At 33.8% G+C, this 27676-nt stretch overlaps 1 protein-coding gene and 1 pseudogene across 1 annotated transcript; both read right to left on the bottom strand.

Moving 5' to 3' along the window:
* Nucleotides 1-654: 654 nt before the first annotated feature.
* On the bottom strand, nucleotides 655-1159 carry LOC149186754 (protein PIN-LIKES 6 pseudogene; annotated as a pseudogene).
* A 25159-nt stretch (nucleotides 1160-26318) lies between these two features.
* LOC149186753 (uncharacterized) lies at nucleotides 26319-27305 on the bottom strand. Its single transcript, XM_089412684.1, has 2 exons — nucleotides 26836-27305; nucleotides 26319-26736 (listed from the first exon to the last, which is right to left on the bottom strand). The coding sequence occupies exons 1-2, from the start codon at nucleotides 27038-27040 to the stop codon at nucleotides 26417-26419; spliced, it is 525 nt and encodes a 174-aa protein (XP_089268810.1). The 5' UTR covers nucleotides 27041-27305; the 3' UTR covers nucleotides 26319-26416.
* Nucleotides 27306-27676: the final 371 nt, after the last annotated feature.

The following is a 27676-nucleotide window of genomic DNA, read 5'->3' as shown; positions in this document are numbered from 1 at the left end:
TTGGCATAGACTCCATAGCCCAATCATCCTTTCTCTTATTGCTTCAACCCAAAACCTTTTAAACAAATTCCCATACTCCATAGCTAGCTTAAAATTTCATTCATTGCAGCCACATCTTGTTGGCAAAGAGAGAGCCCTCTCTAGTCTGGCAGGGCTAGATGCCAGATCGAAAGCTTGGTCTGTGGTTACCTCAGAGTTTCCTTTTCTCAGCCTTGAGGTTCATTCTGAGTGCTAACATGGACGACTGAGTTACCCACTAAAAAGCAACCATGTAAATCCCATGGGCCTATGAATGAAAATGGAAATCCTTTTTAAATTTCTTGTTGCAAACGTAGCTTTCAACTCAACAGAAATGCATTAATGTAGATTGGGTTGTCCTAAGCGTTGACAAAGGCATGAAGGTTCTCTTTGACAATCGGGCCCTATATTGTTCATTAGCCTAGGAAACCACAATCTTGATCCTAAATATAGTTTAACAGACATTTTCAAATTTACTTCTGTAAGTGATGCATTTATAAGTTCTTGCAGATCAATTCACTAACAATATATCTCTTTCAAAACCATCAAAATATGTTATCATCACTAATAATGAAAACTAAATCTTGTCGCATGTTGTCTTTGGAAGAAAGATCGAAATGATCAGGGCATTATTTTCTAGAGTATCAGAACGAATCACCAAATTTTTTCACCAGCAGCTAGGCAGTCTAATTTATATTCTGAAGTGATGATTCCCAGACCAACTAGAGGCAATAAGAATAATCACGCAATTATAATGGCTATAGTTGTCTGCGGCCCAAGCTTTGATTTAATGAACCTCCAGTGAGGTTGCCACCTACAGCCAACATTATGCATGGAACCATAGCACCCTTAAGGATGATGCAGTTGTCAGTAACAAATAAAATAGGAGCATCATTTATCAAGATTAATTTCTTAAAAATGGAATAATTTGAATGACCAATGCAAGGACTAAAGCTATTATCAATGGTTGAAGTAGTTGTTTTATTTTCAAGCATTTCCAAAGAAAATATACTTGAGAAATGGTCTACATTTCCCTCGAGCATCAATACAATGGTTTTAGCTTATTTTCAACAATTCCATATTTATCAGCCAGCAAGGAGATCCTCGTAGATTCAGTGGTGTCTATATCTATTTTATCCATGTCAACTTCGAATTCAAGTCTTCCCTTCACACTGCTTGCTGGAGGAGGTGCAAGAAGATGGAATAAACAAGTGTACATAATCACCAAATGATATATACACATTTCCAATTTTATTTCATGTCACAGAATCACCAAAAGGATACATGCTACTCCAATCAATATGAGAGACACATTCCCATTGTTCCCAAAAGTACTCCAATTTTCTTTACCACCCCACAATGTAAGTGGATATATATGATATAATCTTGGGAAACACTAAAAGAGGATAATAAATGTCAAATAAATCTTCACATTCAAGATAGATGAGGCCATCCCACTTCAGATGTATATATAGGTAATGACTCAAGGAAGAGGCAAGACCAAAAGGACATCTATTTTTAAGGATGTAAAAATATATCACTTTGTAATTTGTACAAGATCTATCACAAGCTCTCCTCTTACTACAAAATGAAATTTGCTCTTCATCCCTATGTACTTGGCATATTTATCATTCATTGGAGCTTCATTGTCTCTAATAAATACATCATGGTCATACATTTCTCAACCAAACTCATTTTTCAATGTCTCCTGAGTTTCATGTGACTGCACATGTCTCAAATTGACATGGATGAAATGGTTTCTTACATGGTAAAATAATGCTTAGGTTCTCTTCGCAAAGAGTTTGTTTGTAGAATTTCTCTTTGCCCAAATGTACAATTCACATTGTTGCATAATTCATCCAATGATTAACATTTTTCATCGTTAAACAATGGTGATGTATAGACATCTTGGCACTAGATGTGATATGTAACAATTGGATGTGAAATTTGAGCAAATTGTGTATTCCCACTACTGACATTTGTCTTGGCATTCCCCAGCTAACAAACAAAACACCCTCACTTTATAGCTAGAGAGTAGTGAGCAAAGGCATTGCACTCATAAATGCATTGAATATAGAAGCAAAGGAGAAATTAGCTAAGAGTTTTCATATGAATTCGGGGAACTTTGATGCATGCAAGAGCATTGCTACCCTCTACTAAGGCTTACTACTAGAGGTCTTAAGGCAACATCTAAGGTCACTTGATGATGGACATACTAAACAAAGGTACAAGGAGGTACAATAGCATTCTGATATTTATGAAGCAAGGATAATAAGATTGTGGTGCTTTCATTCTATTTTGGAATTATGTGATTTTCCTTAACATAGTAGAGATGAATTACAAGTGCGACCTATCATCTAAGAAATCATATTGGTGGGGAAACTAGCTCTAGATTAGTATACTCCCAAATAGATAGCACTTGGAGCAGCAAGGGGACTTTTATTATTTATATGTGCATGATCAATGTGACCCCAAGATAATTCATTGTGATGTCAAAGCAACAAACATTTTACTGCATGAAGATTTTGAAGCCATCGTGGGAGACTTTGGATTGGAAAAGATTTTAGACCAAAGGGATTCACATGTCACTACTGTTGTTTTTGGTATTATGGAGTAGATAGCCCCAGAATACCTTTCAATAGGAAAGTCATTAGGGAAAACAAATGTATTTGGTACAGGATATATTACTATTGTTAGAAAAAATTATTCAGTTATTCAAAAAATTGTTCTGTGCAGAGAGAACTTAGAGATTGACCTTGGCCACAATTGTTGCCAATTACTTTAGGGTTTTTTTTTACCATGTCACATGTGGTTTCAGGGTTTCATTGCAACCTTAGGGATAATCATGAAACAACTTTATTGTTTTATGGAAATTATGAAATAGATCTCCCTTTCCCAACAGATTGAAGCATAATATAACTAGTCTAGGCACATTTTCCAATGGTATTTTCAACTACAACATTATAGGCCTATTTCTTCTAGCATATAGACACTTGTAGAAACAAATACTTGTACCAAATCATATTATGTTATATCATCTCATCACTATTAAACAAGTATGTCTTCACTATGTATATGGTTGAAGATATATTTGTTGGCCTTGATGACTCCTATTAATATTGATTTTGTATTGGAGTTTCTAAAATACATAAGAATTATATATGGTGTATTAGCATTTGAAAAATACATAGGATGTCACAAGTAATCCTAATAATCAACTTCCCTGATGACTAGGAGGCCTTAAAACTTCATTACTAGTTTTTGCACTAAATGTGGGTATCATTTATTGATAAAAGTGGGATCTCAGGGAGACTTGTGTGGAAGTTGTCTGTAAAGAGCAACCAAATTTAGAATTAAAACTTTGGCACTAGTGAACTCTAATAAAAATAAACAAGTTTCTATTTATGCTTTCAGGTTAGCCCATGACACCCCTACAGATTGGTAATTACTGATTGTACATTCTAGTCTCATTGGCATATTTTTTTGTCATTTGTTGGACATCAATAAAATTACCTTTCTTTGCTTACTGCAAATTAAAAATGTTAAACAATTGTAGTTTGATATGAATGCTCTGAAGTAAGGTCTCCATGTTGTGGAACCTATTATACTTTTATCCTAAATAATATAAATGACCACCAATGAATTCCTTCTCCAAAACTTAGTTCTCATACAACCTCCTACAACTGCAATCCTTCTTTTGAGAGAGTATATGTTGTCCTATTAAGTTCTCTAAACACATGAGAGTTTCTGATCATCTGGAACTTCCTAGAGAGCTCTTTCATTTGAGTAGCTAAGGGAGATAAGGAAGTATCCTGAATCTGACCTTGTGCATTCATCCAATTAACATCCAGTGCTGAGTGCCCAAAGACCTATAGATGACCAATATCCTTGTCAAAGGAAGATGTTAATAAGGAAAATAGAGCCTTCAACTTCGCCAAGTTATTTTTATCTTTGTCCATGTTTTCCTTAGTTTGGACATAGTGAGTGTCATAGCAATAAAGCACAAACACATGACTACAAATCCGATGAGAGCCTTGGCAAGCATCTTTTCATGTAGTAAATTTTTTGTTTTGTGTTACAACTGTATTGCTTTTAAGTTATCGATATGTAGTTTTATCAAAGGAAAATAGATACATGTGTTAATCGTAATTATCACAATTGTAAGATATTCAACAATAAAAGTTTAAAACCACTTTTATGTGGACTGTGTTCATTTAGTCTCATTTGTGTTATTGTTTTCCATCAAATAGAGTCATCTTGGTCTTTCTGCTACAATTTACCTCTGTCAGAATCTTGACAAAGATGACTTATTTAAACTTTCATGCTCACATATATCTAAAGTTAATAGCCAATCAATTTCGAGTTGTAGGATGGTATAATGAATCAATTCTCTCTCAAGGAGGCCACAAAGTTATGTTAATGACAAGTTTATCATGCTTCAGTCAATGAAAAAGTTCAATATGCTACAAGGTTCAGATATAAGCCTTCCAAATAATAATAACCAAGTCTGCATAGTTACTGCATCTTTCACCAATGGAATATACTATAATTTCACTGCAACAATGACCTTCAAGGAGGCCTACAGATTGTGTATAATGACCATCGAGTGCCAGTGTTGACTAATCAAACCTTCCTGTGCTCAAATTATTGATAAAATTGTTTTAGGGATACCTCCAGCATAACCATAATATGTCTCTTGAGATCAATATGATCCTTCTTTAACTTTTCTCTTACACAATCCCTCAGCCTTATTCCTGCAACACGTTAGATGATTCGATCCTTCAAGCAAGGAATCATAGTGACTTGACCCTATCACAGAAATTTTCTATCTTCAAAGAGAAATATCCTTCCAAAACCAAAGGTACTGATAGAGAGAATATGTGTTGAATAGTTGATACTAATCAGTGATCATGGTGATCATGCTCAGAATTTGATGGAGCAATTTTAGATTCTGGGACCCTGACTTGAATTACCACAAACAACTGCCACATGTCACTGTTTTGACCTTTGGCTCTTAAAAATATATAGAAGAAACTACAGTCCGTCCTCTTTCTGTACCTTATTACGAAATTTCAATCCGATGCTCAGAGAGAAAGTTATGATTATTTCCCCAGGTCACCTGTTTGGAATGTAATTTAGGTGTCTGCAAAAAGACCAACTTCCTCAGAGCATATATCCTCAAATATAGTGTGAAAATCTCTGAGATGCAGACCCGCGGTTTAGTGCGTTTTCTTCTCAAATGGTTTTTTTTTCTCTTCTGAAACATAACAGAGAAAATGTTATAGTGAAAATGCCACGATGACCTATTTGGAGCAGCGAAACCCTAGAATCCAAAGCTTTGATACCAAATGTTATGAAACCAGCTCACAAAAAGATAGAAAAGATAGATCAATGCCTTAGAATTCAGCCTCTTCGACGGGGCAACCTCCTTTAGATTACATAAACGAACAATTATTGAATGATGGAAATGAAAATACCTCTTTTCTATATATAGGAGTCTAAGGGGTCATAATATAATCAAAGCCAACATAACAATAATAATGTAAGTGCATAATAATAACAATAGTGGGCTTCTATGGGGCACAATAGTAACAATATGGGCACTACATGGGTACATCAATGTAATAAGGGGGTTGTACTAATAACAATAAGGGGTTACACTAGTAGTATAGTGGCCTAACAATATCATCTCTAGAGGACTAATCAAGTGTAGGAGATATCTATCTAAGCTTTAAATCAAGTCACCATACGGACTGGAATAACATAAATGATAGATGTAGAAGACAAGCCAAGACATAAAGACTTGAGAATATGACTCAAGCGAGGGAAAAACCCCAAGATGGGGAAAACCCTTGATCAAATCTTCTTATTATCATCATCAAATGTTTAGTAGAGAAAAATAGAGAGTAAAATGATATGAAATAACTTTCCAATACGAAGATCAGTCATCACTTCTCTTAGATCCATTCAATCCTGTAATCTAGGCCATTTGTTCATAGAGGACAAATCATATTGTTGTACAAGATCGGTCTGGTTAGGGCAACAACAGTCCACTTCTTTCTAAGTTGACTGATCCAAAAATCCTCCTTTCTATTGCGACCTTCCTTATTTCACATGATTCTCCCTTTCGCTGGCTTAAGGAGTTGGTTTATGACCACATTAAGGTCACCATTGATATTATCTCTGTGGTTCTGGATTAGGGCTTCTAAAGCATGCTGCTCCAGCCCTTGAATTCTGTAAACAGTGTGACCTTTTCTTCTTACAAGGGCTCTATTATTTGTGGTAGTCCTAGCCTATTTTTAAGTTTCCATGTCATCCTCAACAAGCACCTAAATACTATCATATAAGGTCAATGAATTTCTATTGTATTTCAGCTTCTTGGGCAAGTGATTCAAGGCCTATGGTTAAGATGTGAGAATATCTTCTAGATGTGGCCAAAATACATAAATAATTCCCATATGGAACATGTCACAACCCATATATAAGGTTTTCCTTAACCATAATGAAGCATTTCTTCCAAACTCGGACCTGTTATGACAAACCCCTAACCAAAACAATCCCAACAGTAACCATAATTTATCCTCCTTAATCTTCGCTACCACAGAGATATCTTTTTCTTTTGATTGACGTGTCCCAAATGAGAGAGAATGCTCCTCTATATATACAATTCAATGGAGTTGAGGGGACATGACATTTGACCTTCTTAAGCCGACATATAGTTGAGGCTGACCAAAATAATTTACATGAGAGAAACATAAATTCAAAATTCCACTTCTACTTATCCAAATTTGATGATATTTAGATCGATTTTGGTCCTCTGAAAAAGAGGAATTCAATGCCACAATTATATTCCCCAAAGGATCTGCTCAAAGTGGAATTTGTCCCTAGTTTCTATTTTTAACAAAAATAACCATCAATATTTTTTTCTAGCATTTTGGCCTGAATTCACAATATTATGCTAAAATGTTTCATTTCAATGTCTGGAAATTGGGATATATAAATGTGAGATATATACTCTACATCTTTGGGTTATCTCCTTTTCAAATCTGAGTTTTTTTATGATACATGTTAATTGTTTGAACTTTGAACTTTGAAGAAATTCCTGAATGGACTTCGTAAATACTCGAATGAATGGACTTTGTAAGGAAGTGGTACCATAAATTGTGTTATTTCAAAGATTTGACTTCCATATTTTCAAAAAATACAATGTACTCAATAAATACCTATATGTATAGATGCTTATGTTTAGGATTATATGTGTTGAAGCAGTTCCTTTATGTTTTACTATAATCTTGATGTTGACAAACTTTAGCTGACTTTTTTCATCAATTGCTCATAGAATATGCAAAAGGAAATGATTGTCAAAATGTGGCAAAATTTATGTTTCTCATGATTCCTTTTTTTATTGTTCATAACAGGATAATTATGTTGTAGGAATGAGTTATCCTACACTCTGTTTCAATTTGTGGATTTTTTTTTTCCTCCCATTTTTTAACAAGGATGTAGATTTCATTTTCATGTTGATGGCTTTTGCATGTATCTTATTTAGCCCCAAATGCTGGTAATGGAGCGATCTTGAGATGTAGTCATGGACACAGACTCTATCAGAGGTTAATGTTAAAACACCACTTCCACGTATTATTAGAAAAAAATTAATGCTCTGTTACATAAAGAAGAGTTATTTAATGACAGGGTTGAAAGGGAAACCTCATGTCTTAGTTGTAAGTCATTTATTTTCTTTTCTTATCTGTAAGTCATCTGTTTGATTTTGAGCTTTATCACATCAATTATTTCGCTAATCCAATATGCATGGCCTGTATTTCTCAACCGATGTTAGTTACTTGACATGGTTGATATAACATTCAATTATAGGCCAAATTTATTTTAAGTCAAAGATTTTATTGATTAAAAGGATGTTCATATTTTGATTGGTTTACTTGGAGCTTGATTTTAAAAAGTTTTTTAAATTCCACGTGGATGCTATTTCTTCAGGGTGAGCTCTTTGCACCACTAAGGTCAAATGATTCCTAGAACATAGGTATACAACAAGTGCACCTTTGGCCTTTGTTGTGTATATGTTATTCTTTATATCATTGATGGATGGTTATTGGTTGATGTAAAATAGAGGATGGCAAGGTCCTACCAATTCTTTTGACAAAAAAAAATCGAATGGAGTGGTAAAATTTTGTTTTAAAGGGTGATCCAGAAATCAACACTTGAAACGTAGAACTTGAGAATAACAATCTATTTGATCTGGATCTAGAGACACAACAGATTGTGGGAAAAAATTGTTGGTATTGATGAGTCTTCCCTGCAAATAAGCTCTAACTGTTAGATCACTGCCCAAATTTCATTTATCTACAGTAACAATAGTGACTCTAGCTTTATTTGTATGAAAGTGACTTTGGCCATTGTCGTGTTCGTTTCCTATATGATTTTGATTTTCAGACTCCAACTAGTTTATTTTTAAACTAATTAAAGCTTTGATGACAAACATATAGTTTTCAAAGCTCTTTTCTAAATCTATTTTCTTGAGCAAATTTGTTTTTATTACTTTAGGTACTGTAGATTGCTACTGTGTGACATAATATGCTATGATATAATTGCCTGGATAAATAGACAGAAGCATTGGACAACATTGTCTATTTTAAATCTAAAGGAACAAAATTTCCAAATACAAAGTTTATTAATTAAGAACATCTTTTAGACTTCTTAGCTAAGTTATGATTATATTTCGGTGGGGATTTTGTGTACGCTGATATTGTGTTGTCTCTTTGGCTTATGTCAAGTAACAATTGTTAATAAGGAATGCGTTCTTGAGCTGCAAACACACATCTTATTCTATTATCGACATGGATATTGTTAGGCCACTATACTACTAGTGTAACTCCTTATTGTTATTAGTACAACCCCCTTATTACATTGATGTACCCATGTAGTGCCCATATTGTTACTATTGTGCCCCATAGAAGCCCACTATTGTTATTATTATGCACTTACATTATTATTGTTATGTTGGCTTTGATTATATTATGACCCCTTAGACTCCTATATATAGAAAAGAGGTATTTTCATTTCCATCATTCAACAATTGTTCATTGATGTAATCTAAAGGAGGTTGCCCCGTCGAAGAGGCTGAATTCTAAGGCATTGATCTATCTTTTCTATCTTTTTGTGAGCTGGTTTCATAACATTTGGTATCAAAGCTTTGGATTCTAGGGTTTCGATGCTCCAAATAGGTCATCGTGGAATTTTTGCTATAACATTTTTTCTGCTATGTTTCAGAAGAGAAAAAAAAAACCCATTTGAGAAGAAAACGCACTAAACCGCGGGTCTGCATCTCAGAGATTTTCACACTATATTTGAGGATATATTCTCTGAGGAAGTTGGTCTTTTTGCAGACACCTAAATTACATTCCAAACAGGTGACCTGGGGAAATAATCATAACTTTCTCCTAGAGCATCGGATTGAAATTTCGTAATAAGGTACAAAAAGAGGACAGACTGTAGTTTCTTCTATATATTTTTAAGAGCCAAAGTTCAAAACAGTGACACGTGGCACATTGTACAAGTTTGTTCTACTGAACTAGTCTATAATTAGGTCACTGTAGGAGATTTGGCATAACTCTTCCTTGGAGAATCCAATTTGGATCAGAGTAGTGGCATTGGAAAGAGTACGCAGAGGGCTACTACAGATCCCAATTTCAGAACTTAAATATCTGAAAGTACAGAGTTACAGTCATTTCAAGATCGAACTCCTAAAATCACGGAAAAGAAAGATGAGGAAGTTTGATGGCAAGGATCTGGTAAATTGGATACTTCAGATGGAGCAATATTTTGATCTACATGGTGTACCACTGTTACAAAAAGTATGTATTGCATAATCATATTTAGAACCGGATCAATTTTTATGGTATAAAGGGCTTTTTTCTCGTAAACAACTTGTTACGTGGTCAATTTTCATGAAGGAAATGATAGCACATTATGAGGATACAAAGAGCAACGCCTTCCTTAGAGGAAAACCACAACAATTGGAAAGAGTAAAAGGGCTTTGTTACATAGTGGAAAGTAAAATTATAGCAATAAGGAAGTCTACCCCTCACAACTATAAAGATGGAAGTGTTTTTTATTCTAGCCTTTCACAACCTACAAGGGTTACACCGTGACAATTGGAAGAAAAAAGAGAAAAAGGGCTTTGTTACAATTGTGATAGAAAATGCACTAAAGGTCATAAGTGTGCTGAAAAGAAATTATTTTACATAGAGTATGAAGAGTAGGAAGAAAAGGATCAAGAAACATCAAAAGAAGAGGATATACGCCAGAACCAACCCCGGAGAAAGAAGAAATGAATTAGGCCATATCTTGTAAGCATTGGCAAGAATTACCACTCCTAAAACTCTCAAGATAGAAGAACATATCAAGAAGAAAAAGGTGCAATAAGTGAAAGATCACATCGAGAAAGAAGAAATGAATCCAACCATATCTTGTAATTCATTGGTCAGAATTACCACTCCTCAAACTATCAAGATAGAAGGGCATATCAAGAAGAAAAATGTTCAAGAAGTGAAATATCACATCGAGCATCAAGAAATGAATCTGACCATATCTTGTAAAGGATTGGAAGAAATTACCACTCCTAAAACTCTAAAGATAGAAGGACATATCAAGAAGAAAAAGGTTCAAGCAGTGAAAGATCACATCGAGCATCAACAACAAGTTCTCCAACTTTTAAAGGATAACGCCACTTTGGTGCAAAATCGAATGAAACAATAGGTAGATCAACATCGTAGTGAAAAATGTTTTGAAGTAGATGATTGGGTATTTTTACTGCTACATCTCAAGCAAGCTATTTATGAGAAGGAAATGTTGGCAATACTATATGCACTTAAGAAATGGAGACCTTACCAAATGGGAAGACACTTCAAGGTAAAAATGGATCATGATAGTCTTAAATACTTTTTAGAACAACTATTATCTTTAGAGGAATAAAAAAATCGGTCACAAATATGTTGGGTTATGACTTTGACATCATCTATAGAAAAGGGAAGCAAAATTTTGTTGCAAATGCACTCTCAAGAAAGGATGAGGATGTGGAAGCATTGTTTGTGCTATTTCTATTATCCAACCAGATTGGATAAATGAAGCAAGGGATGAATGGAAGAAGGACGAAGAAGTATGGCCACTTATTCAAAAGTTGCAAAAGGTCCCAATTCAAACAATATTGCCAGAAATTGAAGAGGAAGGAAAAATCTTATTAGAACCTGGAGCAGTCACAGAAACAAGAACCCAACATCTACGAAATCGATCAATTTCAGATTACCTCATCAAGTGGAAGAACATACCCGCTAAAGATTCCACATGGGAGGACAAGAATTTTATACAGAAGCATCAAGAACTACTCAAGCGTTGAGGACAACACTTTTTGAAGGATAGGGGCATGTTAGGCCCCTATACTACTAATGTAACCCCTTATTGTTATTAGTACAAACCCCTTATTATATTGATGTACCCATGTAGTGCCCATATTGTTACTATTGTTCGCCATAGAAGCCCACTATTGTTATTATTATGCCCTTACATTATTATTGTTATGTCGGCTCTAATTATATTATGACCCCTTAGATTTCTATATATAGAAATGAGGTATTTTCATTTGTATCATTCAAGAATTGTTCATTTATGTAATGTAAAGGAGGTTTCTCCCTCAAAGAGGCTGAATTCTAAGACATTGATCTACCTTTTCTATCTTTTTGTGAGCTGGTTTCATAACAGATCTCCATGGTTTTCAGGCATGACAAAAAAAATGCAGATGTCAGTGCGATCTCAAAAGTCTATGTCGGATGAATTTAATACTAGTGATGATTTTGATTCCTTGTTAGATAAATAATGTCACAAGTAAAATTCAAATAAACACAAGTAACTCAAGAATGAAGGTGAAGCTATTGTTTTTTGTCCAAGTCAATTTCTTTTATTTGTTGGTTGCTGTCATATTTTGAGTGGGGACTCATGAAATTTCAAATTGCATGTTGTTTTGTGTAAAGGGGATATATATATATATATATATATATATATATATATATATATATATATATATATATATATATATATATATATATATATATATATATATATATATATATATATATATATATATATATATATATATATATATATATATCGTTCATGGTTTCCGGAGATCCATGTTACATTTGCACAGAAGTTTAGATATCATTCAGATATCTAAACACCAAACAACAACAACATTGAGATTTTTCTTTCACTCAACATATAACATATTGCATCTGTCTTTATCAATGTTCTTCTTCCATATGCTATCCACTTATGACATTTCCTTTACAATATTCGATGCATTTGCTAGTTATAGATCATTTATTGATTATAATTGTCTTCAGAGTTTCACTTCTAATTGACTATTCAACTGAACATATTGATTCTCTTATACATAATTATTTTTCCCTCCACCCACTTTTCATAACTTCTATAACCATTAGGCAGGGACCTGCAACTTCGATGTTACTTTGTTTGTTTAGTAAAATATTGCTGAGACTTTAATTTATTGAAAGTTGTAGAATTTACAATTTATGAATTTTCAAGGTCTAATTTTTTAAAGGGTGCTAGCTCAATGGAAGATCACTTTCTTTACAAGCAGGAGGTTGGTGGTTCGCTTCCATCATGCCTTGATATCCATATGGAATGATGACGATCAATTTTTTATGATGGAGGCTCTTTTGACCATCACCAATGAGCTTTGGTGACATTTTTCAACCCTCACCAAAATATGAAATGGTGACAGTCAACGAACGCCACCATATATACACATCAATAGTGACGACCCTCAAAGGTCTATAACTATAAATCATTGTTGTTGATATGAAATGGTGACGGTCGTTGTCCATCATTATAGTCATTATTCGTGACAGACGTTGAATGTCACCACAACACCTATACTTCTGGAAATGTGGCTTTTGGTGACAATCAACAAACGTCAACATATATATGCACCAATATTGACGACCATGAAAGATCCATCACAATAAATCATTGTTGTTCATATGAAATGGTGACGGTTGCTATCTATCATTATAATTAATATTTGTGACAGACCTTGAATGTCACCATAACACCTATACTTTTGTTGATGCCATCTTTGGTGACGTTTAGTTTTTGGTGACGGAGGCTATGGTCTGTCACCATTGCTCATATGAAATGGTGACGATTGCTATCTGTCATTATAAATCATTATTTGTAACAGACTTTGAATGTCACTACAACACCTATACTTTTGGTGATGCCACCTTTGGTGACGTTCAATTTTTTGTGACGGAGGCTATGGTCCGTCACAATTTCTCATATGAAATGGTGATGGTCACTATCCATCATTATAAATCATTATTGGTGACGGACTTTGAATGTCACTACAACACCTATAATTTTGGCGACACCACCTTTGGTGATGTTTAGTTTTTGGTGATGAAGGCTCTTTTAACCGTCACCAATGAGCTTATGGTGACATTTTTTGCCCCTCACAAATGACCTTTTTTCTTGTAGTGATGCTACCTAAGATTGATATGTTTTTTCTACTTGACGATTGTGGCTCTTTCTATATGAGGAAGGAGTGGGATGACCTTGGTGACATGAAGTCAAGGAGATGAGTTTCTAATAGAGCCTTATTGCACAATCTTATGTTTCTACTATAATTGCTTGGCACTGCTTGGATACATTATATATTTCGCCTCATATTGACATTGAAGAGACTATGACTAAACTATCTTAACTTCCTAATGATATATTACTTGTTGATGATGATGAGGATGCTCATGTTGCTACTATGTCATTTATGTTGCTACTATCAAATGATTATGTTGCATATGCATATATGGAGTATGATAATTTTTTATGTGTATCAAGGTTTTGTTGCAAAGATACTTCATTGTTGAAATCCTTGATGTCATATATGTCTGTTGATGTAAAGGTCATGAAAATAAGTCATGTATGGGCTATTGGGATTAAGTCTTTTAGTAATTAATGTAAATTTTGGGTCAAATGTGTAACCCCATTATGTTGGGTGACCGATCATAAGAGCCATTTGTATAGGAGATGTCATATGTATTTATGGATAGCTATTTAATTGAGTCATAAAGTCTCGTAATTTTTTTGGATATCTTTAGAAGGCACACCATATGCTAGGAGGGAGCATGTTTAGTATGCAGGTTTCATGATTCATACCAGTAGATCATACTTACATTATTGAGCTCTACAAAGGGAAGTAATTCATTCAACATGGTTCAACCCTTTGCCCTCGATATAAAACTAGGAGAGAAGACTTGGTGTTTGCAGGTGTTTATAGATGGTCTCCAAACACCAAAGTTGTCGTCGTCAAGTGTAGAGGGGGAGATTGTTGGAATTATGGCTAATGTGTTGTCCTTGATGGCAGCCTACTTGATAAATATGTCCTTGATGTCAAATTGCTTATAATATTATGGTTATGGAAGTAATGAATATATTACGAATATTGGTATAGATCTTACAAAGGATATGGTAGAAAATTGACAGCTAAGACACAGAATGCATGGAAATTGTGAAGTATGAGTAGTATACGTGGTTCATGTGAAGAAGAGTTGCATACATATGGAGGTTTTATGAACAAAAGTCGTATACATAATTTGAACCATGGAAATTATCAAACCAGGAGCTATTACCATGTTAATTTCACATAGTATTGTACCGACAATGTCTATTTGATTATGTCAAATGTATGCCTGTGGTATTGGAAAAGGAAAAATATATATAAGAAAATGGATATTATGGAGTTAAGTGTGCATGTAATGGATTATTCATGTGTGATCTGATCTGAAATAGGTGTGCACCAGGGAACAAGGAGAAGTCACAAATTTGAAAGATATGAAGATGTATTGAATATATGCTTGATTGATATGATTGTTATATAATGTTTGAATTGCTAACAATAAAATATATGTGGTTATAGTAGGGCTATGATCTGAATGTGGTTGCAGAGAACTGTGATTTTGACAGTGAAGTATCTGGAATGTGTGTCATGTCTACAAAGATTATTTGATTCAGTGATTTAAGATCCATACACAAATTTTCTTTAGCAATGTAGCGTAAATACGAGGATTTTCTTCTTATTAGTCACATATGCATTCTAAGATAATATGTTTTGGCATTTAGTATTTCAAAATATGTACTCGAGTTTTATACATGAAGAGATAATATACACAGTTATGTTTAATTGAAGGCGCGTATGGGTTCTAGGGTTTGTATTTGTTGTTTGGTGATGAAAATTAATGAAGTCTATATTAATTGTTGTTGTCTACCAACAATGTCTTGATCAATATTGTTTGTGTCTAGCAATGTTGACTGGAACAATTTGGTTGTGGCTTGGTATATTGATTAGTGATGATGTTGCATTATGTTGGGTATTCAGTGAGTCAGTATTGGTATACATGTGATTAGTTGTTGTTGTGACTAGACATTTCAGTGATTTAGTGGCTAATATAAAGATTCAGTTTAACATTGTTTAAGTATTCATTGATTTGAGATCTGTACGCAGGTGTTATGAACAGGAAGCATGTATATATGTGGTTATGCTTCATAATGGTCATGTATATATGCTGAAGACAATTTTATCAGGATTTGTAATGAAAACAGATTAGTTCTATATTGATGATAGTGTGATTGGTTGATTATTATCAGTGATTGGTTGATTGGTATTGAGAATATTGTTAGGTGTGGGTCTGGTGTGAAAAATTGATGAAATGTGGCCTACATGTTTTAATGGTTGATTGACAGGTGGATCTAGTATGAAATATTATGGAACTTGGTCCGCAACGTGTTGAGGGTTTTAACCTTTAGTGAGGGGGTAGGAGTCCCCTTCCATTAGGAGTCATTAAATGAGATTAAGGGGTTGTAGCTCCCTTCTGGTGGGTGCTAGATAATGAGTGGAGTTTGTAGCCTCCTACAGGTGGGTTCCTATGTGCTGGCAAGAGTTTGCATTAGCATAAGACCGTGATGTAATGGTTTTGCATTATAATAAGAGAAGAGGACAAGGACGATAATAGTGATGGTTTTATCGCACATTAGTTTTCCATCTAAAATCTCAGTGTCCTTATGTGTTGATGTGTTTCTTATGTGTTATGAATTATTTTCCCTTTACTGCATACTATTTGGCTAATGAATTAATAATACAATGGTTAAAGTTAAACATTTGTTGGAAGTTAAGAAAATTAAGTAGTCTGGATAAAATAAAAGTCACATGTGGGTTGTCTAAATAAATGTCACAAACAAAATTTTGAATACAAAATTGAAATTTAAAGTGAATTAAAAATACTAATTCACAACCCCCTCGAGTCTTTTTCCTAATAAAGAGGGAATTTGGGCTTCCTTATAGTGGGTGCTAGCAAAACACATCAGGGATTTGGTGCTTCCTATGATTGGGTGCTCACTAAACATAATGTAATCTCAGCGGTGGCTTTATATTCACATCATAACAACAACAACAAAAATTGTTTTCTCCCTTTATGATTTTCCACATTAGGTCTTTGTGTCTCATGTGTTTTTTCCTCATGGCGTCATTGTGTGTTCACGTGTTGTTTAATTTACTTATTAATTGATATGTCATTGATTACACATATAAATGGTTGTCAAGTAAAAATAAAATTATAAATCTGTAAATAATTGTAAAATTAGCCTAATACTTATTCACCCCCACCTCGAATAATAATATTGTTTCAAGCAATAACTTATATAAATGGAAATATATCTTCAATACCTATAAGTATTTGATATAATTTTATTTCACCATATGTAGAAAAGGTTATCAATAAAGTTGCAGCAAGAGGTCCATTGCTAAAAGAATTCCAAAAAAACCATGGTTTTGGATGATCCAAAAATTCATGATTATGGGTAAACCAAACAAAACCCTTCTAAAAACTTTTCTTTTCCAAATTGGTTATGGGTCATCCACAAACCCACGGTTATGGGTTAACCACACAAAAACCTTCTCTTTGTCGGCACTTTGAACGTTGTAATCATGATAGTTGTGGATTATCTACAAACAAATGATTATGTTTTAGCGACACAAAAATATTCTTTTCATTAGATCATGGCATATTGCAATCGTGATGGTACATTAAACATAATGGGGTCCCTCCCTTTTTAGCATTTAAAATGATAGTGAATATCATTCTGTAAGGGAGAAAGATTGATCTGAATCTTAAGGGGGCCTATAACCTAGGTTTCGATGTATAAATCACAAAGTCATATTTTTACGTAAAAAGGAACTTAACTGAGATGTACTTGATCGGTTCAAGTCTAACCAAAGTTGAATAATTCTACAAGACAACTTATAAGAAAGAAATACGAGGAGGGTGAAGGTCGAGAAGGAGAGGTCCCAAATTTGGACTCATTTCATGTAATGGCTCTTCTTAATCGAATTCTTGTTCTTCTCAAATTATTTCTCTCTCTATTCATATCTCTATGATATATTCAGTTTTTGAATTTTATCAATGTTCTTATGATTAGTTTCATGGATGATCTATATTTTTCTCTCCTCTTCCCTGGGCATTCATGGCTTCTGGATCTTAGCCGCCAAGTTTCATAACACAAATATTATTTACATTAAAATAGAGTAACCATTTATAAAGAATGCACGCACAACTATTTTATATTCAATCACTAATTCACTTTTGATTGAAGATCATATTTATAAAGGAGGAAAGATTTCATCATCCAACAAGTCAACACATATTCCTTCCCTTATAACTAACTCAATTATGAAATTAATATTTCAATTAAATTGTAGTTACAAAGAATGACAAAATATGATTGTTCTATTGTTTGGTGTGAGCATTTTGATTATAGATTTGTTATGTATGGCCTCTTCATGTTGCAATTATTGTTATGTGTTGAAGCAATAATAAAAGGGATCTTCAAAATAGTTCCTTAACTATATACTATTTTTATGATACTTCCCTTATATTCTCGTTGCATCGTCATCTGTACCTTACTAATAAGTATATTTCTTAGTTTTGTGTGGGTTGTCAAACTTTCTTCACTAAACAATATTTGTAGGATCAATGGATTCCTAGTAATGAAGAGAAAGTTAGCTCTAGCTAATTTTTCAAGTGTAGAATCCACATTACTCATGAAATTGTTTGGTAGTTCCATTAAAATCTCGTGAGATTTAGGAAGTTATTTCCAAAACTCCACAAATATGAGAATTTTATGGAAAGTTGCAAAACTGTGAACCTTTAAAGGTTGTAACTGTATGATAATCAAGTGGCTTCAAAAACATGTAACTGAAATTCCCTTGCAAACAACAGATTCAGTCCATTTATTAAACACACTTGCCTAGACTTTACTAACTCTTTATCATACCTAAATTTTAACCCAAAACAAAAACATAAAAGAAGTATTAATATGTAAATGTACCTTTGGCAAGGTCATAGAATGATAGGTTTTATATGTTTAGAAGAAAAAATAAATACAAAGTGGAAGAAAAAAGGAGTAATTATGTAAGAAAAATATGTCAATTCTATAGCTAGTCGGTACTATCAAAAACCAACAACTATTACAAACTGAGGAAGTCACAACAAAAAAACATGGAGTCAAAAGAAAGAAAATTATGCAACAACCACACATAGAGGATTAAGAGTAAAAATAATTTATTTTGGACGGATGGATTATCATAATGGTAAGTAGAATATAGGAATACAAGGAAGACCTATTATTTGGCTTCAACATATATAATAACATTAACTGAAATTTTTTGAGGATGTTAAATCTATATGATATGCACACCCCATGTATATATATATATATATATATATATATATATATATATATATATATATATATATTGTTAAACACACACATGGGCAGCAACAAAATATGAAAGATAAAACATGAGAGTGCATTTTTTATTAACAAATCATATACATTTATAGTACATGGTTTGACCGTTGGGTTCCACATCCCAAGGTCTCTTGGACTTCCTTAGTCTATTCTGCTTCCATACTAACCCATAGAGGATTAGGTGTCCAACATTCCCCCACTTAATCCGAAGGGTTATGTATGATTCCAAGAAGAGAGCTGTAATACAAAATGTGCAAAAATGCATCGCAACACTAGGTTGAATGTGCTCTCTGAAATGTTGGTATAAACGGTGGTGGTTTAAGGATGACCACCAACACTGGAATTCTTAGTGCAATTCCTAGAACTCTTCCAAAACTTGCAAGAAGCTGCAGTCTTCTACTAGAGGAAGTGCTCCTATTGTTTTGAAGAGAGAAACCTTCAACCATGAAACAAAGGTCTCACCTCGCATAAAAGGGAGAACTTCAACCTGAAAAGGGAAGTCTCAACCTGTGATGGTTTAAGGATGACCAACAACTCCTGAATGCTTAATACAATTCCTGGAACTCTTCCAATTCTAGCAAGACGATGAAGTCTTCTGCTAAAGGAAGTGTCCCCAACTCTATTGCTGGAATTCTTCCGAAATTGGCAAGAAGCTGAAGTCTTCTGCTAGAGGAAGTGTCCCAGATTACCAACTGAAGGCATGCTCAGGGGCATCTTTGTCTCTGGCTACAATTTTGAAACTGGTGTCGCAGGTTGTGGCTCAGGCTCACTTGATGTGACTTTGAAGTTTGTAGATGACCATCATTTCCTCCCCTATCAAATACAAGGTGATATGATGGAGAAAACTCCACTGCAAGACTGTTCAATACTATTGAACAAGTTCTGACATGTGACTGAAATATCTTCTTTGTTGTTGATGCCCATTGCCAAGAAACGATCCATCCAAGATATATCTTTGTTCTTGCAGGAGGTTTGTTTTCTGAAGCATATGTGTGAAGAATGGGTGGTTTTATGACAGTGCTTACATGGATGAAGATAAAAACATTGATCTTTCAGATGGTCAACTCGGTCACAGTGTTGGAATTTCACAATCTGTTGTTGTGGAAGGGGGTCAGAATCTGGAACATCTGGAGGTGAACTATCATGAAGAGTAGGTGAAGATGAACTGTCCTAAATAAATCAAGCAATTTGAAATTGGATTGGTTTGGAGTAGTCTGGAATATGAAAGGGCGCATCCTTTTCATATCCAAGACCAATTATGTGCTTGTTGTGGACAAGCTCTTCCTAAGGTCTGATGATGGGCTTGGGAAGTGCAAGCTGAACTTCTGTATCTGCATGTAACTCTACTGCTTTATTTGGCACTGGATTTGAATCAATTGTAACATTATTGTCTTATTGTTTATGGGAGTTTGTTTCAATCTTTTGAATAGAAACAGGTTCAGAATGATGACTCCACTGTTGTAATTCTTTTTGCTGTAGCTAAGATTCAAGTTGCAAAAATTCAATGGTTTCTTGTGCAAGTTGTAAATATGTTTGAATATCTCTGAGAGTGTTTTTTTTTTTACTTTAACTGTAATTCCATCAGTAGATAAGATTAGAGTTCTTAATAACTCTAATAATCCATGATTTTTCTCCATTTTTCAAACAATCAAATCAACAATGTGTTTGTAGAAACAATCAAATGGCCAAAAATGAACCTTTTTTTTTTTTACACAGAAAATTAGTCCACCAGACAGTCACTTGACTGAATGTACACACCCAAAATAGAAGTGTTTCCTCCCTAAACAGTGAGCCGAAGAGCTGATAGACTGCTCTTTTCTGGGCTTACTCACCAAGAAACCTTGGCCTGGTCCTACTGTAACCTCAGCCTGTACCTAAGCATCAAGAAATGTGTTGAAAAAGGCTCGAACTTCACACTCTAAAACACAGAAAGAGAAATACCTTGAATCCACTGCAATCAATGGCTAAAATCAATCAGAGAATCTCTCGACTCCCACTCAACCTCTTGGCCTTCTCCTCTTTCTCCTTGAATAGTGCTAACAAGGATACACCAGATGCCTTAACAACCTAACTCCAGGAATATCTCCCACGCCATGCCCCTTTCGCCCAAATCCAGCGATCGACACCTCGTCATTTTCTTCAATGTAGTTCACAGGCCAACACAAATAGGCTCAAACTTGATGCAGTTGGTGTTGAGTGTGATAATTTAGGTTCTATGAAGCTTGATGAGTACTCTCGAAGCACAGTTCCAAATATATGGGCAACTGGAATTTGGAAAAATATCACGCACTAGTGGAACTTGACTTTCCATGTGCTCCAAGATAGAACAGTTGTTCATGCAATTCTATCTGGCACTCAAGGTTCTCCACTCGAACCAATTTCCATAGGTTCTATGATTATTACGTTTGTTCAAATCGCCGATATTTTTGACGAGTACCAGAAGTGTAGCAATGCCCAGGAAACAAATTCGATTCTCCCAGACCTATGAAAATGTGGTTGATTCTAATTCCAAAGCTTGAAAGTCTCCATTCAACAAACACAAATCATCACCTATTTTCACTTCCAAATTAAAATGGATCCTAATTTTTACTTGCCCCTTACTTTTACTCTTAGTGCTTGCCCACACTTTTCACCTTCTACCCAGCCGCTGGTTTCATGGCAGCCAGCATGCTCTTATTGCTGGCGACTCAGAGCTGTCTGTTTATGAAAAGGGACTCGTGAAATCTGACATCATGCCATTGACAATGTCAATCGTCTAGCAGTAATAGCCTATTAGAAGAAAATTGACCAACAATGATTCCTTGATAACCGTAACGGAGGAGTTCCAGAATCAAATTTCGAGAGATTAGAAGCATAAACATTTCAACAATGAAAGCCCGACTATTTAGAAAATCTAAAAGGTTATTTCTAGGAGAGTCTAGCTTGGAGTATAGAGCAACACCTTTTAGGGGATCTAGGCTTCTTCAATGTTCGAAATGAAGTTAGGAATTGCATATGTGATGTCTTTTCCTTGCTTGCCTTTATAGTATTTTACCATATTTATTTGGAATGGACTGGACTCCGGTAGCGGCCAAAAGCAAACGACCATAACAAAAGAAAACAAAGCTATCTGACAACAGAGAAATCCACAATCTCTATACAATCCTGAGGATTTATGGACAAAGCAAAGCTCCCGAGTGAGAAACGATGAATTTTTAAACTCAGAAAAAGTAATGTGTTAAGCTCACATATTACTTATGCTTTAGTTTTCATCAAAACCAATGCAGGGTTAGTAAATTGGAAGCATAAAGACATTTAGAAGCGCTCACATAAAACAGGAAATTTCACAATGACAGAGAAGCCAGAGGACAGTCAACATCAAAAGAAGTAACATTCAATACAAAATAGCGCCCTCAGACATGTCAATGATAAAAAATGAACGTTGTCTTCTACAAGCATTTCACTGTAAAAATTGTTATGGACTGTCAAGTGCATTTGGTAGCCATCAATGGAGGGCAGAGACATTATTTACAGGCCTACAAATAGTAGGAAAAAATAAGCATTATTTATAAGGTTGTAGAAGGATTGAGTGTAGACAATGACCGCAGAGAGTTGTTATTGGGTGAGTGTTTGCAGGTTGAAAGTTTGGAAAACAAAATCGAGAATGAAGATAATGATGGGTATGCCAGGCCGTGAACATGTAATCCACAATGTCCAAATTTTATATTATGGGTAGATCCTGCAAGTTTTCTACCTCTAACACATGCAATTCATGCCAAAGGAGTTACACCCAATTAGTGGAGCAATAAGATTCTTACGGACAAGTGTACAATGAGGAATAGAACGCTCAGTTATGATAATCAGATAGGGCAGCGCTACATGCAACAGAGACCATCGCTACTCAAGGAGACAGAGAATCAACAAAGCTGAGTAAATGGGTTGCCAAGGAATTTCATGGTAGAAAACCTAATGCATAAATGGTGAGATAGAAGACTACGCAACTAGAGGTTGAGAAAGCCACACATCATACTATATATAATTAATATGAAAGTACCACATGTTTAATATATAAATAAGTATATAGGAAGGTGTGCCATACACTTTTCATTTTTTTTTTAATTGCAAAACTATTTAAAGTTTCTTGTTCACATTATGAGAGTAGTCTTATTTATGGTTTTTTGTTTCCCTAAAATCCAGGAAACATGTATAAGATAATATTTTAGAGTAAATCTAAACAAGAAGGAATGTTTTTATACTAGCACAATCGGTAAAGTTGTTATTAGTCAATGTCGAGGTTACAAATAGTTGTTGTTAATGAATGTCGAGGTTACACATAGTTGTTGAATGGCATACAATCATAAACAATTAGACATTTCCACTTTTTAATAATATGATGTGTCCATCAACAAAAGGTAAATTTATAATTAAAAAACAAATAATAATTAAAAAACAAATAAGTCTCAAAATAAGAGTTTATTATTCAAAACTCCAGAATAAAAAACATAATAAGAATATGTCAAAATATTTGATTCCTAATCATGAAATCAAAACTTCATTTCAATTGACCAAAAAAAATTAAATTAATTAATATATAAATATTCATAGAGGTAATAAAAGTCAATAATCATCGATAGGCAAATGCTTTTAATAAAAATACAAAACCCAATTAATTTGTAATGGGTAAAACTAAAAATTTATATAAATAAATTATGGTTTATTTATACTTCTTATATTACATGTTCACAAAAAAATAATAAAAAAATTTGTATAATGAATTTCACCTTTAGTGTAAATTTTAGGGTCACTCATGATAAAAGTGGAGCTTAAAAAATATAATCTAATAATTTGTTGAATTGGCATTTTATAAAGGTTTTTTTCAAAAAAAATCCTAGGAAAGTATTACATATGATGGTGTTTAATTTACAGAAAAGTTTGATATGGTCTAATTAAGTAATCATGTAGTCTTGCTGACTTAACGATTAAAAAAATTGGTAGTGTAGTAAATATTTTTATAATAAGAACGGATGTGAATAAGGGTAGGACAATCCGAGAGAAATTGTTTTCAATCTTCAACTCCCTTAGTATCTGAGAGGGGGTAAATTCTTTCATCTCAGTTTATTTTGGGAATAGACCAACACCAAGTTTCATTCCCGAGCTCATGAGAATTAGTCTTATCTTTACAAAGTTCATTTTATGCTTAGCATGAGAGAAAGAAAAAAGATATTTTCCGTTAACAAGAATGAACAAGAATGAGATTAATCACCTCTTTATAGTATTCTTATATATAATATATAATATATTATTATTATTTTTATTTCCTATTATAAAATATATTTTACCATTATATTTCTTTTAAATTTTATAATAATTATAAAATTATATATTAATTTTTAACAATTATTATTTATTAAAAAATTTCAAAGGTATATTCTACTTGTTTATTAGAATACTTATTGTCAATGAAATGACCCATGATAGAAAATCATGAAATGATTATTGAGCCTAGAGGCTCATTCTATAGCCAGTATGATGTGTAACCCTATCCATCATCAAAAATGAAAATTTTACTCATATCAACCCAAATAAAAATTAAAAACTAAAAATATAAAAATAAAATATAAAAAAATTAATTGACCATGCAAAATATGTAAATAATATCAGTTCATTAAAAAAATTACATGTGAAAAAATAAGATCTCTAAGCTCCTCTTAAATCCGTATTTAAAATAAATCTATGCATGGTAATATATATCCGAATACATATCACCAAAGGAAGCTGAGTAAGGTTAAGACACGTAAAATCGTCCAGCAAGGTTCTAAAAATAAAATTCTCGGAAATCTAAATTCTTATATTTTCATCAAGCCCAACCATCCAAGTAAAACGAGTTACTCGTTTCCTTTTGCAACATGCCACAATTCTCTTTAATTCTTATAACATATCAACTCGTTTGTATTTCGACATGACCCAATTTTGTATGATTGTTACATAATTATGTTGGAATATTTCAACATGTCCCAATTTTGTATGATTGTTACATAATTATGTTGCATAAGTTTTGGAATGAGTATTTGGTACAGTTAGAAGTATTGTCCAAATTTACAAGAAATGTCAAGTTGGGGTAGCAAAAATATAATATATTAAAATATGATATATATTAAAAATAAAAATAAAATAATTTATTTATTTCTATACAAAATTTGCTAATCAAATTCCATCTTGCAAAGAAACATGTAAAAGATTGAACGTTAAAACATTGCCAAAAAAAATCAAAATATTAATCCATCAACAATTTCTCAAATAAATTCCTTTAGTGCAACAAAACATGCAGAACTCCCAAACTGTCAAAAAGGTTGTTATTACTGGATTATTAAGTGATTTCATGCAACACTATATGTTAAGTCATTGGTTCAATTCTTGGCCCTTGATGTAACCTTATTATATATTACATTTAATTATGATAGAGATAAGAAAAAATAAAATAGATATCAATAATAATTAAAAAAAAAAAACAATAGAGTTTAAATTCAATGTTATTTTAAAAAGAATTTGTATAATAAAATTATAAATTTTCAAATTAATATATATTTTATACTTAAATAAATATGAAAATTAAATTAAAAATTGTTTTTTCATAATATTTATATTTCACAATTTCTAACTATTATTTTTTCTTTAGGATTCCATCTTTTGTCCATTGAACTCGCGCTATAATGATGGTTTTTCCAATGGCTAACAATCTTCCTAAATTCTTTTATATCCATTAGCCATCAGCCTATACTAGGAGAATGATGCCTCATATTCATTTGGATAGAAGGGCTTTCCATAAACAGATTGTTTCTCTTAATTCCATACCCATATCCAAATCTAAACCCAGCGGCATACCTTCCCCTTCCCCTTAGCACAGTTCCATCAGTTTGAGCAGCCCCCAAACTAACAAAGTCAAATAGACCTAAGTTTACACTTATTCATTACAGTCTGAAGCTCCCAAAACGCCAAAAATGAATTGCACTGTAACTTCCTAAAACCTCTAAAGTACCTGTTGAAACTCTCAATAATTTTGAAGCGTTTCCGATCATCTCCCGAAAGCCAGTGGGAGTATAACTATGTTATATAACATATCATTTTGCCATTCACCACCTCTGAATATCCTCATTAATATATAGTGAAATTTATAAAAGGATGCAACTCTAAGATAAATCTATTCTATTTATAGAAAAAGGGAGTAAAATAGTTTAGATTATTGACCATCTCATCTAAATCTAAAACTAGGTGTGGCTGACTTGACTAGGTTCATTGATTGGGGCGGCTTGGGTGTGAGCTTGAAGAAGCAGCCTAGATATGAAGGACTTGTTATTCAAGATACGGTTTCAGTAGTCCCTTGTCAGCTACCGTAAGAGTTTTGCATTACAATGCATTAACGTTCAAGAGACAAGAAACACCAGTAAGGTTGATGCTATTGCTATTAAACTACTTAACAAAGTACAGCCAGAGATAACATTGCAAATCGATAACCGAACATAAAATTTCATGATAAAATTGCCAAAGAACAAGCGCCAAATCCACACGGATGAATCTTAATAACGATAATACCCCACACGAAAAGAACTGATGCAGCCACAACCAGAGGCATGACGCTCAAACTAGCTAACGGCATTAAATAGTTGTGTAATAAACATATCGGCTCCCAAATTTTGCATTGATACGTGGGAGATAGCTCCTCCTCCCACTGTATACGTTCTCCTCCGTCTGGAGTAGACATCTCGTTATTTCTCTCTTTCAGTTTCAGCCTCTTGAGGCGCTTTCTCAAAAGTGGCATATTAGCATCCACTATACTCTTCCCACCCCCTGTGATTCAAAAACGAATCACGTTATAAATTTCTATTCTATTATCGCAATTGGAAACATTAACAGTAACCAAAAGGTAATTAAGATGAAAATCATTACCGCTGCCAGATTTGAAATCAGGATTAGAGCTTGCTGTAGCCACAAAATTTGGTGGTAGCGATTGCTTTCTCTCAACCATTGAAACTTTTTGGAACGTCCGTCTGTTAAGAGGGAATAGACTGCAGCAGGTAACTTCCGGGTTGAAAGATCCATCAGTACATGAGGCTCTGGGCCATTTATTACTTACAGCTGCTGCAGCTTTCATATCAGATATATATAATACAAATGGCCAATCTGATGTTGATCTTCTCCTAACGTGATCCTGTGTTCTGCAACGGATTAACGCCTAGAAAAACGTTTAAAGGAATGAAACTGATCTCTGAGAGCACAAGGATGTGAAAATATATTTATATCTATAATTGCATGGTTTCCTCCCTCTTCTCCTTTTTCAGCCCGGCTCACATTCACATTGAGCGCAATAGAAGCCGCTAACTGCATTTCTAGATGATTGTATTGAAGCCGCTAACTGCATATCTAGATGATTATATGGCAAGTATTGATTTTTAGATTATATTCTAAATTTGAGATGAGGTTAGTTTCACTGTTGGATGGAAAAATGATTAATATTACTAAGAGAATTGTGAAAATAATCTACTCATTTAAATCATGCATAACAAATTGTGAAAATAATATACTCATTTAAATCATGCATAACAGTTAATTCTCAAAAATAACAGTTATCCTCAACTCCTCACATAAAACTTTGGCCTAATAAAAACTATACACTACACAAACTAATTGCTATATACCTAACAGGTACCCTAATGTTAAGATCACGATTACTGAATAGACCTAGTCCTCCTCTGTTGCTATCGTCGGCACAAGAAGCCAACTCGTAGTG

This window comes from Pinus tabuliformis, chromosome 3_1 (assembly GCF_031772625.1).
Source record: "Pinus tabuliformis cultivar Carrire ecotype Pingquan chromosome 3_1, CPIR1, whole genome shotgun sequence".
In the NCBI taxonomy this organism is placed as follows: Eukaryota; Viridiplantae; Streptophyta; class Pinopsida; order Pinales; family Pinaceae; genus Pinus; species Pinus tabuliformis.
This window is presented reverse-complemented; position numbering and strand designations above follow the sequence as displayed.

Coding starts and splice junctions, on each gene's coding strand:
- LOC149186753 (XM_089412684.1), bottom strand. CDS start 27,040: ATGAAAGCTGCAGCAGCTGTAAGTAATAAATGGCCCAGAGCCTCATGT. Junction 26,737..26,835: donor TGATTTCAAATCTGGCAGCG/GTAATGATTTTC, acceptor TTTGAATCACAG/GGGGTGGGAAGAGTATAGTG.